At 39.6% G+C, this 14,725-nt stretch overlaps 1 protein-coding gene across 2 annotated transcripts in view; it reads right to left on the reverse strand.

The window, feature by feature from the left end:
• Akap10 (A-kinase anchoring protein 10) overlaps window positions 1-14,725 on the reverse strand; it is a 76,518-nt gene that overhangs the window by 16,506 nt on the left and 45,287 nt on the right. The window contains exons 11-13 of one of the 2 annotated variants that reach the window (XM_057774551.1): window positions 10,291-10,400; window positions 6,322-6,404; window positions 5,547-5,711 (exon numbers count right to left, since the gene is read on the reverse strand). In XM_057774551.1, coding sequence (XP_057630534.1) covers window positions 5,593-5,711; window positions 6,322-6,404; window positions 10,291-10,400 — 312 coding nt within the window. In that variant the 3' untranslated portion in view covers window positions 5,547-5,592. Of the gene's footprint in view, window positions 1-5,546; window positions 5,712-6,321; window positions 6,405-10,290; window positions 10,401-14,725 lie in introns of those variants that run through there. The other variant, XM_057774550.1, reaches the window with a different exon arrangement.

A 14,725-nucleotide genomic window follows, 5' to 3' on the forward strand; every position in this document is an offset into this window, starting at 1 on the left:
TCTAGACCAGACTAACCTCAAACTCAGATATCAACCTGCTTCTGCCTCCAGAGTACTGGAATTAAAGGAGTGTACCACTACCACCCAGTTGTTGTTTTAAGACAGGGTTTCTCTGTGTAGCCCTGGCTGTTCCAGACTTGACCTATAGATCAGGATGGCTTCAAACTCAGAGATCTGCCTGCTTCTGTCTCCCATGGAGTTGAAATTATGCATGGTTGTAAGTCACTTGCCCTTGAGTGCTGAGAAGTGAACTTGAGTTCCCTTGCAAGATAGAAAGTTTTCTTAACTATTGAACCATCTACCCAGTCCCTTTCTATTTTATGAAATATAACTTACTCTGTTTGTCCTGAAATAAAAGTTCTCATATTTTCAGAAACATCTAAGATATTCACAAGCATTTTTTTTTTTTTAATTTTCGAGACAGGGTTTCTCTGTAGCTTTTTGGTTTCTGTCCTGGAACTAGCTCTTGTAGACCAGGAGGCTGGTCTCGAACTCACAGAGATCCGCCTGCCTCTGCCTCCCGAGTGCTGGGATTAAAGGCGTGCGCCACCACCGCCCGGCCTCACAAGCATTTTTTAATTAAAATATATACTTATTATTATTACTGGGGGAGAGGGGCAAGAATGCGCTATGACCCAAATGTGGAAATCAGAGAAGCTGGTATAGGTTCTGGGGACTGAACTCAGGTTGCCAGGCTGGCACAGCAAGAATCTTTACCCACTGAGTCATCTTGCCAGCATCCGGATCTTTCTTAAAACTTAATCTTTATCTTTGTGCTCTATTACCAGGGTTTCAAAAGTCAAATCAGAGTTATAGTTCAGTAAAGGACAAAAATTCAGTCAGTTGTCCTTAGCAAGGCAGGCAGAGCAAGGGAGTTGAACTCAAAACTCTCGTCAAAGGATAACTGAGTCAAACCCCTGGAGTTGCTATGTGTGATGTTAGTGTTAACTGTCAATCTTGACACTGCGGGCGACACCATTCTCTGGTTCGAGTTTTGGAGTCTATAGATGAGGGATGGGAACTGAGCACCCGCATGCATTTACCATTCTCTGCTCCGGCTGTGGATCTGATGTGACCAGCTGCTACGAGCTCCTCCTGCCTCCTCCTGTTCCATGCCATGATGGAGTGTACCCTTGACTGTGAGACAGTATAAGCCCTTTCTCCCTTTAGTTGCCTTTGCCAGACTATTTCATTACAGTCGAACAGTTTAATCTAAGCCACAAACCTCTTGAGGCCCCAGTTTCTTCGTTTGTGGATCATCTAAGAACTACAGTAGCTTGAAAACTCTAGTAAGTTCTCACTGTTTAGGGCCAGAGCAGTATCTTTTGAGTATCTGCAGACCAAATGGTTATGTATGCATAGATAAGAAAACTAGTCAGGTGGGGGTGGCACGTGCCTTTAATCACAGCTCAGCAGGGAAGAGGCAGGCCGGATCTCTGTGAGTTCAAGGCCAGTCTGGCCTACAAAGCGAGTTCCAGAACTGTTTCACAGAGAAACCCAGTCTTGAAAAAAAGAAAAAAACTAACAAAATTTACATGTCTATGCAAAAGGCAACCAAATTTAAAAATGACTTTGTTCTGAAATATAGCTCATAGTTTTATCACTCACATAATCACATAATGAAATTTAAAAATTAATTTATCAACAAATGTTGACTATTATCTGGTAGGTATTTTAGAAACAGAATATATTGCCAAATAAAGATACACCATCCCTGAGTTCACAGTGCTAATGTTGCAATTGCACAAGAGGAAAAGCTATACAACAGTAGGCTGGTGGCTCCTGTGGGCAGGCAGTCTGAGAAAGAATACTGAAATGAGGAACAAAGCACTGCACACAGACCACAGCAGGGCAGCAACCACAGAAGTTCCTCTGAAGGAAGACACTTTAGAACTGCAAGGCATAGCTCAATTTTAGAGCTGGGCTTGTGAGAGAGCAACACCATAGCGACCAGAAGGGGCGATCCTAGGTTCCAGCAAGGAGGAAAGATTTTATCCAGGTAGGAAGGAACAGGGTGGATGACAAGCATGACAAAGCAGTAACGTCTGGACCTGACACTTGACCATGATGCATTCTCTAGTTCAGTCCTTAATTCGTGTTTCACAGTAGAGGATAAGGGGGAAATGAAAAGTAAAATCTCATGCCCCTTTATTTTGTATGCTCAACTGCTATTAAATGTTCTGTAGCTCTTTTTAGGCGGTATTTTAATATATAACTTCAATATTAGGCGGGGGTCTCAATTTTTGGCCTCAAACTCACAGAGCTCTGCCTGCGTCAGCCTCCCAAATGCTTGAATTAAAGAAGTGTGCCACACACCGCCACGAAGAATCTTTGAACAATACTACAGACAAATATTTTCTGCCAAAACGTATAATTTCCAGTTTACAAGAAATGGCAAGCCGGGTGATGGTGGTGCACACCTTTAATCCCAGCACTCAGGAGGCAGAGGCAGGTGGATCTCTGTGAGTTCGAGACCAGCCTGGTCTACAGAGCTAGTTCCAGGACAGGCTCCAAAGCCACAGAGAAACCCTGTCTCGAAAAACCAAAAAAAAAAAAAAAAAAAAAAAAATCTAGAGGGCAGATAATGCTGGAATTAACCTGATATGTTTAACAGGTAAGAAGCCGAAGAAAGGAGCCAAGCCAGAGAAAAACCAACAGACCACACCCTTTTGTTTATAGCTATTATGACATTCGGCATAGTGCTTGGCACGCAGGATGGCTGAGGTATTTTCTGAACGTAACGATCAATCTCTATGCTCCTGGATCACCAAAACCCATGTGATTTAAAGAGCCATCTTGACAACCAAAGGACACAGCAGTGTCCACAGACATGCTTGATCAAACAGAAAGGACACAGCAGTGTCTACAGACATGCTTGATCAAACAGTATAAACTACTAGCCATGATTTCATGGAATGTGTCTTATTAAGAGTCTCGAAAAACAAAAAAACAAAAACAACAACAACAAAAAAAGAGTTGGCCGGGTGGTGGTGGCGCACGCCTTTAATCCCAGCACTCGGGAGGCAGAGGCAGGCGGATCTCTGTGAGTTCGAGGCCAGCCTGGTCTACAAGAGCTAGCTCCAGGACAGGCTCCAAAACCACAGAGAAACCCTGTCTCGAAAAAGCAAAAAAACAAACAAAACAAAACAAAACAAAAAAAAGAGTTGAAGTAACAGGCTTGAGAGTTAGACCAGGGGTTAAGAGCACTTGTTGCTTTTGCAGAGGACCCAAGTGCAGTTCCTAGCATCATATGGTAGCTCCCAATCATCTGTAACCCCAATCTCAAAAGATCCGAGCCCCTCTTCTGCCCACCATGGGCATCAGGCATGCACATAAAACTTGCAGGCAAAAAAAAAAAAAAAAAAAAAAAGCCTCATATACATAAAATAAACCTTAAATTAAAACAAACAAAAACCCATAATCATCTTAATGGAAGGAATTGCTGGCAGAAATGTAATCCTGTTGCCTATTCCTCTAATAGAACACAAACCAAACTGCTTTTCTACTCTGAGCCTAGCTCATGAGCACCATTCCTGACTTAAGACACTGACTAAAAGCCTCTTTACTTCCCTAAACTGCTGTGTTCAGCACAAATGGCTGCCAAAACACTTCCTTCAACAAGTCACGTCACATCACCTCTCTAATCCAATGTACCATGAGCCCTCTAATGTCCGCAGTGCTCCTTACTACCATCTACTCTGGACACACTGGTCTTGGCTCTTGCTCATTTGCTGTGTTTCAATTCAGTCCTCTACTCCCTCCAGACACTGCTGGACCGATACACCTCTCTTCCTGGAACCTTGGGCCACCTTGAGCCTAGCCTAACCTTTCTGAATATTACCTTTCAAATGCTACTTCCCATTTCTCTGACAATTCATTATCCTGCCTTTTACACTCATAACTAAGTATTTAACATATGCATAAGTGACGTTTATCTGTTTACTGTCTCCTCCACTGTCATGTGAGTTGTAGAGAAAACAGCACCTGTTTTCTCCTAGGCACCAAGATGTCATAAGCACAAGATGTCATTTTTTAGAATGAATGGCGTGAGGAGATTGAATAATTAGGATGAACAGAAACAGAGAACTCAAAAGCCATTTACTGGCTATGGGTGCAGCTTTGTAGAACACTGCTTAGCATGTACCAGCACTAAAAAAAAAAAAAATTTTTTTTCACATTTTCTTTACTCTCTATACTCTTCACCCAAACACCTTAGACAGCTCTGATGAAACAGGAAATAAATCGATTATATAGGTAAATAAAGTCAACTAGAAAGCAAGCTCTCTTTGTTCTTATATTACTTCAATAACTTTTGCATTTTTCCTTAAAAAAGTAGATCATTCATGAAAATAGTAGTGAAATTCTTTATCAAAATATAATTGTATTAAGGCTCAGGGAGTAAAGCACTTGTGCAAAAGTGAGAAACTGGGTTCGATCACCAGCACCCAGGTGAAAACCAGGCGTGGTAGTGTGTGCATGCAATCCTAGTACTCCTATGCAGAGGAGGTGGAGATACTCATACTCACACATCTAAACATCACACACACACCCTACATTAAAAAGAATACATACATACATACATACATACATACATACATACATACATACATATATCAATGCACATATATATTTGCATTTAAAAACATATAAAGCACAAAAGAAAACAGTGCTATTAAACCCAAAAGAATAACAACAGCTCCTATTTTATTTTTTTATTTTTTATTTTTTTTTGGTTTTTTGAGACAGGGTTTCTCTGTGGTTTTGGAGCCTGTCCTGGAACTAGCTCTGTAGACCAGGCTGGTCTCGAACTCACAGAGATCCACCTGCCTCTGCCTCCCAAGTGCTGGGATTAAAGGTGTGCGCCACCACCGCCCGGCTTCCAGCTCCTATTTTAAATATATAAAGCTGGGCATTTTCTTTTGCAAAGTTAGTATCTGACAAGTTCTAGATGTCATCTGAATGGATCCACATTTGTTTCCAAAAATTTCTTGGGTGAACCAATGATTTGAAACTGGAATCAGTAACAAAGAATGCATTTTTATTTAAAAAAAAAAAAAAAAAAAAAAGAAGAGTTAGGTGTGCATGTATGCCTTTAATCTCAATACTAAGGAGACAGAAGAAGACAGATGTATGTGAAATCCAGGCCAGCTAGGACTATTCAGTGAGACTCTGTTGCCAAAAAAAAAAAGTAAGAAAGAAAGAAAAAAAGAGGAGCTAAGGAGACGGTTCAGTGGGCAAAGTGCTTAAGTGCTTGCTATGTTCAGAATCCCAGAACCCACATAAAAAGTTGGGTGCAGCTGTACGTCTGTAACCTCACTGCTGGCATGTGAGTTGATGGAGACAAGATGGGGGGTGGGGTTTGATTGGTCAGTCAGTCTAGCTGAAAGGCAAATTTCAGGTTTTGTTAGAGACTCTGTTTCAAAAATAAAAGGTGTGATTAAGGAAAACAGTCCCACGCCAGTGCAAGTGAGTAAACACGTCTATATACCACATACACGCAATGAAAAAAGAAACAAGACTTTAGTCTGAATTATAGTGATATTTTATTTGTGCTTTAATAAATAAAGCTTGCCTGAAGATCAGAGTGCAAAGTTAGCCACACTGGTCAGTCATATAGGCCAGGCAGTGGTGGCACACACCTTTAATCTTAGCAGCCACACTAGTTAGCCACAGAGGTCGGGCAGTGATGGTGCATGCCTTTAATCCCAGCCCTAGAGAGGAATAAAGATGGGAACAAACAGGAGCTCAGGGTCTCAGTCTGCAGTCACACTGAGCACAGGTTCGCTCAGTCTTGGTAGAGGTAAGAACTCTCTAGTGGTTGACTGCTTTGCTTTCCTCATCTTCAGTTTAAACCCCAATATCTGTCTGTCGGTTTTTATTCATGCAACACTAAAGCTTAAGTCTTGACCAAGTCATTCTTCTACTGACTGTTATATAAAGGATTTGGATTTCAACTTATTATTTTCCTTGCATATTTCATAATAATTTTCAGAAACTGAGGAAATTTAATAAACTAAAGGGTCACAGGATAAGACACAAGGCCAACATAGACTGGATGTATACCTTTAAATAAAAAGGAAAAACAATGGATCCCTTCCTGCTGTACCTTCTGTAGTAGCAAAGTCAAGTTCAGTAACTTTTTACTCAAAGGAAGAGATTTTGTGGAGGTATTTACACAAAGTTCCCATACGCAGAGAGTTAAAAAAATCTGGTAGTTAAAAATCACTTTAAACCTTAAAAAATCCTTCACTTACATATACATATTTAGTATCTAATGTGAGCAAAAGCTTACTATAAAGAATAAAAACTACTACATACAACCTTTAGATTTCTTTACGTCAGGCTCAGGCTCAGATTCCCGGATGAACTGCCCCAAGTCACTGACTCTTCCAAAGGACATCTTCCTAAACAGGATAAAAAGAAGAATGTAATTTCTAAAATTCAAAACCAAGTTTAAGTAGCTCATCTATAGTTCAATAGCTGGAAATACAATTTATAGCAATTCAAGTTATTCAAAGTGAGGTTTATTTGAAACAGAACCTCTTTTCATGGAGACATTCTCTAATTCAATGGAATTCCTTTTAAACCCCCCCAAAAGGTTTATGAAACATAACAGTAGGTAATCCAAGTTCTGAATTTCATACAGAGAATAGACACAAGTCTAGTCAAGACAATTTTGCAAAAGAAGAAACCAAAAAAAGTCTGATTTGCTTTACATGATCAAAATATATGACAACTTTGGGATGAAACTGTAGTTCTGTAGTGTACAGTGCATGCTAGCACAGAAGGGCCTGAATTCAGTCCTCAGTACAGAAGACAAGAAAACTAAGACACCCAACCAAAACTCTCCCCTAAACTCATGAATGAAATCACTAAAAACAGGACAACGTGTAATATCAATTACACAAAAGTGAGTAGCAGAAAATGTACAACAGTGTAACAGTGACTGCCTGAGCAGGAAGGGAAGAAAAGCATCCTTTATGAGTAATTAAAGGGGACACTAAACTTACGTGAACTTACTGCCAACAACCTCTTTTGTAAAATTTTATTTGCATTGGTATTTTGTCTGTATGTGGATGTCTGTCTGTATGACAGTGTCGGATCTTGGAGTTACAGACAGTGGTTAGCTACTATGTGGGTGCTGGGAACTGAATTCGGGTCCTTTGGAAGAGTATTCAGTGCTCTTAACTGCTGAGCCACCTCTTTAGCCCAAGCTCATTCTTTTAATTAAAAAAACGAAAAACAAAAAACCTATTTGTAACTACAAGTTAAGAGAAGAGAAGTGAAGCATGTGTTCTGGTATCTATGTATTATTTTATTCTGGGAAGGGGGTCTTATTTTACAGACATTCTTTCTAGGAGTTTTTATATTATATGGCATGTATGTGTGTCAGCATACCAACACACACAAATTTATTTGCCTTGAAAAAACTTCATAGGTGATAAAACAATAAAACTAAAACAATGAAATCTTTAACGATGAAAGTGAAAAAAAAATCATCACTTCTTTTCTGACCCATTTAGTATTTTAATATATATATGTAAATGAAACATTTTGTAACTGACTGGTGGTAGTCTCCTTTTTTTTTTTTTTTTTTTTTTTTTTTTTGAGACAGGGTCTCTATGTAGCCCTGGCTGTCTTAGAACTTGCTATAGAAAGAAATCTTCCTGCCTCTGCTGTAATAAAAGACATGAACCATCAAAAACTCTCTTTTTTGTTTTTTGAGACAGGGATTTTCCGTGTAGCTCTGGCTGTCCTGGAACTCAGTCTGTAGACCAGGCTGACCTTGAACTCACAGGTATCTGCCTCCCAAGTGCTAGGATTAAAGATGTGCACTAGCACCAATTGACTTTCTTATGTGAGGTTCTAAGCAGAACAATTCTCTAAGAGTAGATTTCATCTTCAAGAAAACTTATTTGGACTTTGTCTACCATTTTCTTTTTTACAATGTATGTGTGTATACTTGTTTGTGTGTATGTGTTTGCATGAGTGTGTGTGTATGTGTGTATGTGTAGGCCAGAGGTTGATTTCAGGTGTCTTCTTCAATTATTCTTCACAGTATTTATATTGTTTTAAATTTATATTTAAAGTATTTATTTATGCAGTTGCAGGGGAAGCTCATACACCATAGCACTTGCGTGGAGGTCAAAGGATAACTTGCAGGAGTTAGTCTTCTTCTACCACGTGGGTCTCGGATTAAACTCAGGTGTCAGGTTTGGCAGCAAGTGCCTTTACCTATGAGCCATCTCATTGCTCCCATCCATCTTACTTTTTGAGTCAGGCCTCAAAACTGAACTGAACCAAGAGCTTTTTGATTCAATTAGACTGGACGGCCAATGAGCCCCCAAGGATCCTTCTGCTTCCCCAGTTTGAAAATACAAACCCACGCCTGTGTTTTTACGTAGGTGATGGAGGTCGGACTCAGGTCCAATCCACATACTTGCACAGCAAGCCTTGTGTCTGCCATTTTCAAAAGGTCACTCCGATCATTAAACATTTCTCAAAAGCCGGGCAGGCAAGATGGCTCAGTGGGTAGAGGCTCTTTCAGCAGCAGCCTGGAAACCAGAGTTCACACCCAGAGGGTGGTGAAAACAGAGAACCAACTCAACAAAGTGGGTTCTCTGGCCTCCACATCTGCACCACGACATGTGTACCCACATATACATATCACATAACCACACACACACTTAAAAAAAGATTACTATAAAGCTGACACAGCCATTGTGTACTTTCAAAGACATGTGATTAAACTTTTTGTTTTCCTCGAAGCTTTTTTCTAGACTTCTCAGCCATCCAAATGCCACTGTTGATTTGTGACAAAAGCATTAAGGCATGGTGAAATCCCTTTCACAAACTGTTAAGATCAAGTACAGGGTAAGTGATCAAGTTTATGTATCCATCAAACCACACTGAGGGTAGGGTATTCACACACATAGAAAAGGTAATCAAATCTACATAGGTTTAAGTAGTCATCAAACCACATTTAAGAAAGAAGTTACTAAAAAAAAATAAAAAAAATAAAAAAAAAGAAGTTACTTTATGTGTATCTAGTAAATGTCAGTAAGTGAAATATCCTGTTGTCTTTCTGTTCTAGGCTCAAACCCCACTAAGTACATTCCTAATAGCTACATAACAAACAACAAGCAACTTCAGCATCTTTTCACTTTATGTGTATTTTTGTTTTTAAGATCCAGACTTTAAAATAGCTAAAATGGCCTTACATGGTGGCACATGCCTTTAATCCCAGCACTCGGGAAGCTGAGGCAGACGGATCGCTGTGAGCCTGGTATATGTACTGAATCCCAAGCCAGTCAAGACTACATAGTGAGACCCTGTCTCAAAACAAGTGACTAAATAAATTAGGTAAAATGTGAATCCAATGGAATGTATAGAGCAGGCAGCCTGGAACACAGCATGTAACTGTGGAGAGAAGATGGGAGTGATGTATTCCACATGCTTCCTAGATGGTAGACACTGTTTTAAGTGTTTTTCATGTATGACTTCCTTTATGCACTTTAGTGAGCTGCAGTATTAAATATGAGACACTAAAAGGTTAAGTAGCATGCCAAGAAGTGGACAGACTTGAAAACTCAAGAAACCCCTAGAGTCTTCCTTTAAAATTTGTTTTGTGCCAGGTGAATCTCTATGAGCTCGAGGCCAACCTGGTCTGCAAGAGCTAGTTCCAGGACAGGCCCCAAAGCTACAGAGAAACCCTGTCTCGAAAAACAAACAAACAACCCACCCCCCAAAAAAACAAAAAAAAAATCCCCCCTCAAAAAACAAAACAAACGAACAAACAAGCCAGGCAGTGTTGGCGCACGCCTTTAATCCCAGAACTTGGGAGGCAAAGACAGGTGGATCTCTGTGAGCTCGAGGCCAGCCTGGTTTACAGAGCTAGTTCCAGGACAGGCTCCAAAGCTACAGAGAAACCCTGTCTCGAAAAAAACAAAAAACCTTTGTTTTGTAATTTGATGTTATGCATGTACCTGCCACATGTGTAAATGCAGCTATATATGTGCCACAACATGCATGTGGAGGAGAAAGGAAACTTTGAGGAGTTGATTCTCTCCTTCCACCATGGTTCCAGGAGCTGAATGAACTCGGGTCTCCAGATTTGCTGGCCTGGAATTCACAAAGATCTGTCTCTGTCTCTTGAGTGCTGGAATTAAAGATGGGCCACAATGCTTGGCTTCCTTATAATCACTATATTACATGATATATAAAAATGCTGTGCATTTAAATTTTTTTTAATTTTTAAAATATGCTAACTTCTACACAAGTTAAGCTTACCCTGCATATGTCCGTTGATATAAAGATTCTGGATCCAGACTTGCAGCATCCACAATTATTGCTTCATCAAAATTTTTCAGAATTTTAATACTGGCTTTTTTCACACTGGACTACAACAGAAATTAAAAATTAGTAGTAGTATATTTAAAAAAAAAAGTTCTGAGTTTGGAAGATGAAAGACTAGTATAAAGTGGTTTCAAACACGTTTATCACCAGCTCCTTCACCGAGGAATGTAATGGCAACGGTTCTGAAACACATCCTACAGCTACAATGAAAAGAGGAAAGCACAAGACCAAAATACACAACCAGCATTTGTATACCAAACTGTCTTTCTAATGACCTATGCTGCAGTGCATGCTATCCTCAGACATTATTTTTCCAATACGTAAAACTTAGTCATTCAGGCATTTGTACATTACCTAATAAACATGATGTCCAACTTTTATTTATTTGTTTATTTGTTTATTTATTTATTTATTTATTTTGGTTTTCCGAGACAGAGTTTCTCTGTAGCTTTGGTGCCTGTCCTGGAACTAGCTCTTGTAGACCAGGCTGGCCTCGAACTCACAGAGATCTGCCTGCCTCTGCCTCCTGAATGCTGGGATTAAAGGCATGCGCCACCGCCACCCGGCTTTATTTTTTTTTAAACTTAATTTTTATTATTTCTTAAGGTTTTTTTTTTTTTTTTTTTTTTTTTTGGTTTTTTTCGAGACAGGGTTTCTCTGTGGTTTTGGAGCCTCTCCTGGAACTAGCTCTTGTAGACCAGGCTGGTCTCGAACTCACAGAGATTCGCCTGCCTCTGCCTCCCGAGTGCTGGGATTAAAGGCGTGCACCACCACTGTCCGGCTTAAGGTTTTTTTTTTTTTTTTTTTTAAAAAAAAACACTTATTTATTTATTATGTATTCAGTGTTCTGCCTGCATATATCCCTGCAGGCCAGAAGAAGGCACCAAATCTCATTACAGATGGTTGTGAGCCACCATGTGGTTGCTGGGATTGAACTCGGGGCCTTTGGAAGAGCAGGCAAAGCTCTTAACCACTGAGCCATCTCTCCAGCCCCCAATATCCAACTTTTAAAGGGAAAATGAATGCTTTCAACTTTCAGTGAGGTTATATGACAAAAAGAAGAAAAAGAACCACATCTACAGTAACTATTAAGTATAGTCAGTTTCTCTCCAGCATTCTAATTTCAAAATAAAAAATGGAAAAGAGAGAAAAAAAAAAGAAAACACTAAGCAGGTCAGAAGTGGCGCATTTTTCTGAAATATAGAGCTATTGAGTTGACTCAGAACTCCAAATCTTAGAAATGGTAAAATAGCCAGATGGTGGTGCATGCCTTTAATCCCAGTACTCCTGAGGCTGAGGCAAGCGGAAATCTGTGAGGTTGAGGCCAGCCTGGTCTACGGAGTGAGCTCCAGGACAACAAAACCTGTTCTACAGAGAAACCCTGTCACACAGGTGACACCCTGCACACAGAGCTGTTATGGATAAGCTCACACGTGTGCAAAATGACTTATAGTTAACATCAGTCACTGGAGCAGTGCTTAAAATGCCAAATGGGAAGAGTAAACCTAATCTGTAACGAAGAGATGGATTAAATAAAATAACTGAATAGGTCATATGCTGAGAAAAAAGGCCTCAAAATATGCTAAGAAAGGAGCACTGGAGTATATTAGAGGAATATGTCACTGCTGTGGCATCTAGAAGGCACTGCTAGCAGTGTGCCCAACTGCATTGAGCTGACAGAAGTACTCAAGAACCAAGAGCCAAGATAAACCACTCCTTCTTTAAGTTACTTTTGTTAGATATGGTACAGCAATGAGAAAGACAAGCAACTAACATACTCCAACTGTAAGACCAGAAAACCAAGACCAACATTTATCTATGGAGTGTAGGCAGTATTTCATGAATTACGGCTCTAAAATCCTCAATAAAAATAAATCCAGCCACATAAGCAAGTAGGATTTGTCCTAGGAACACACGACATCTGAAAATCATGAGAAACTTAATACACTACATCAAGAGAATCAAACTCTCAAACTTATATACAGTTACCTTAGTATAACCCCCCATTTTTAAATATCTAATATATCCACTTGCAATTAAAGAAAAATATAAATCACATTTAGCAATGAATTTCTTCAAGCTTAAATAGAACATCTATTAAAAACAAAATGAACAAAACCTAGAACCCATGAATCTAGACTTAATAGCACAGGAAAGGAAAGAAAGCTGAAAAATTTTCTGAGGTCAGGAGGAAAGTAACTATGCCTGTTCTTCTGGCTTCTAGTCCACACTACAGCAGAAACCCCAGGCAGAGCAGTTAAGGCAAGAAAAAAAATCAATTGCAACCCAAGTGGGCAGAAAGCAAACTACTAGTTTCTAGATAACAGAAAATCCCAAAGCTATGCAAGAACATTTAGAGCTAACAAATGAACTTAAAAGAGCTAAAAGTATGAGACCAATACCAAAAATCATTGTTTTTCTATGCACTTTAAATGAAAAACTAGAAAAAGAAAATTAAAAAACTATGTTCTAACAGCATCAAAATGAAAAGTCTAGGGCTAGAAAGGTGGCCCAGGGGTTAAGAGCTGGCTGCTCTTCCAGAGGACCCAGGTTTAATTCCCACAGGACAGCTCACAATTGTTTGTTAAGTGTTTGTTCCAAATGATCTAGCACCCTCACACAGACATATATACAGACAAAGCACCAACGCACATAAAACAAAATAAATACGTAAATAAATTAAGAAAAATGTAGGACTAAAAAAGCAAGGAAATGTAATATAAAATAATGCTGAAAGAAACTAAGGACATAAGTGGAAACATTCTATCTTCACAGACTAGAAAACGTATCATTATAATGCTAATACTCCAGTAGTATCTACCAATTTCATGCAGTCCTGATCAAAATGAAAAAGCCAATCTCTAAATTCATACGGAATGGGAAGACTCAGGGCAGACAGAACAATCTTGAAAATAAACAGAACACAACAAAACCCAAACAGGTCAGGTGTGGTGGCCCTCAGGGGCCAAGGACTAAAATGGAGAGTTTGAGGTCACGATGTGCTACACAGGGAGACCATGTCTCAAAAAATCCCAAACCAAACTACTCCAAACTCACCACAGATAAAAGAAGATGCATATATCCTAACTTACCAAAGCCAGAGAATTAAAGCCAATAGAACAATGCAAGTGAGATGGATCAGTTGCTGCCAAGCCTGACAACCTAAGTTCAAGCCTCAGGACTGATACGGGAGAAAGACAGAAACAACTTCCACAAGCTGTCCTGACTTCCACAAGCAAGCTATTCATGTCCAAACACATCTCCCATCTCCACATACATAAACAACAGCAACAGTGGGATTGACGCAAGCACAGACATTTAATAGACTAGACTCGATCAACTCATTTTTTAAAATTTGTTTTTAATTTATGTTTTGCTGGTATGTATGTCAATGTACCAAGTGCATGCAGTGCCCAAGAAAATCAGAAGAGGGCATAGGATGTCATGGAACTAGAGTTACAGATGGCTGTGAGAGTCACTATGTGGGTGCTAGGAATTGAACCCCTGGTTCTTCAGGATAGCAGCCAGTGCTCCTAACCACTGAGCCACTCCTCAAGTTCAGTCAACTGATTTTTGAAAAGAATATTAATTAAAACAATACAGTGCCAAAAAAAACCAGGGTTTTTTGTTCTTCTCTTTTGTATTTGAGGAATGTTGCTGAGGTGTGTGGATGTCTAGTGGAAAGAGAATGAAGTTAGGTACTGGGTGTGGTCGTGCACTGGCAAGTGATCTTTGAGTTCAAGGCCAGCTTGGTCTACACATCAAGTTCTAGGCCAGCCATAGCTAAATAGTAAGAGCTTATCATCATCATAATAATTTACAGTCATTATTTTCTACAAATAAGAGAACGAAGTTAACCATTTATCTTACACCATATATAAAACTAACTTTAAAATGTGCCAAAAACTTAAATTCTAGAGGAAAATGGTAATTTGCAAGTCTTCATTACTTTAGATTTGGCAATGACTTGTATTTAAACGTAAATGTCTGCATGTATGTACTCTATGTACCACATGCCTGCCTAGTATCCTTGGAGGCCAGAAGAGGGTGTTAGAGACCCCGGAACTGGAGTTATAGACTGTTGTGAGCCACCATGCAGGTGCTGTGAACTCAATGTGGATCCTCTGGAAGAGCAGTCAGTGCTCTTAACCATAGAGCCATTTCTCCAAGTGTGTTTGTTTAAGACAAGCTCTTGGGCAGTTATGGTACACACCTCTAATCCCAGCACTTGGGAGGTGGAAGCAGGCAGATCTCTTTGAGTTTGAGTCCTGTTCTACAAGAGCTAGTTCCCAGACAGTTAGGGCTGTTACATATAATAACCCTGTCTTGAAACAACAACAATAAAAAAAAAACCCAAACAAACAAAAAC

The sequence above is a fragment of the Chionomys nivalis genome, chromosome 7 (assembly GCF_950005125.1).
Source record: "Chionomys nivalis chromosome 7, mChiNiv1.1, whole genome shotgun sequence".
In the NCBI taxonomy this organism is placed as follows: Eukaryota; Metazoa; Chordata; class Mammalia; order Rodentia; family Cricetidae; genus Chionomys; species Chionomys nivalis.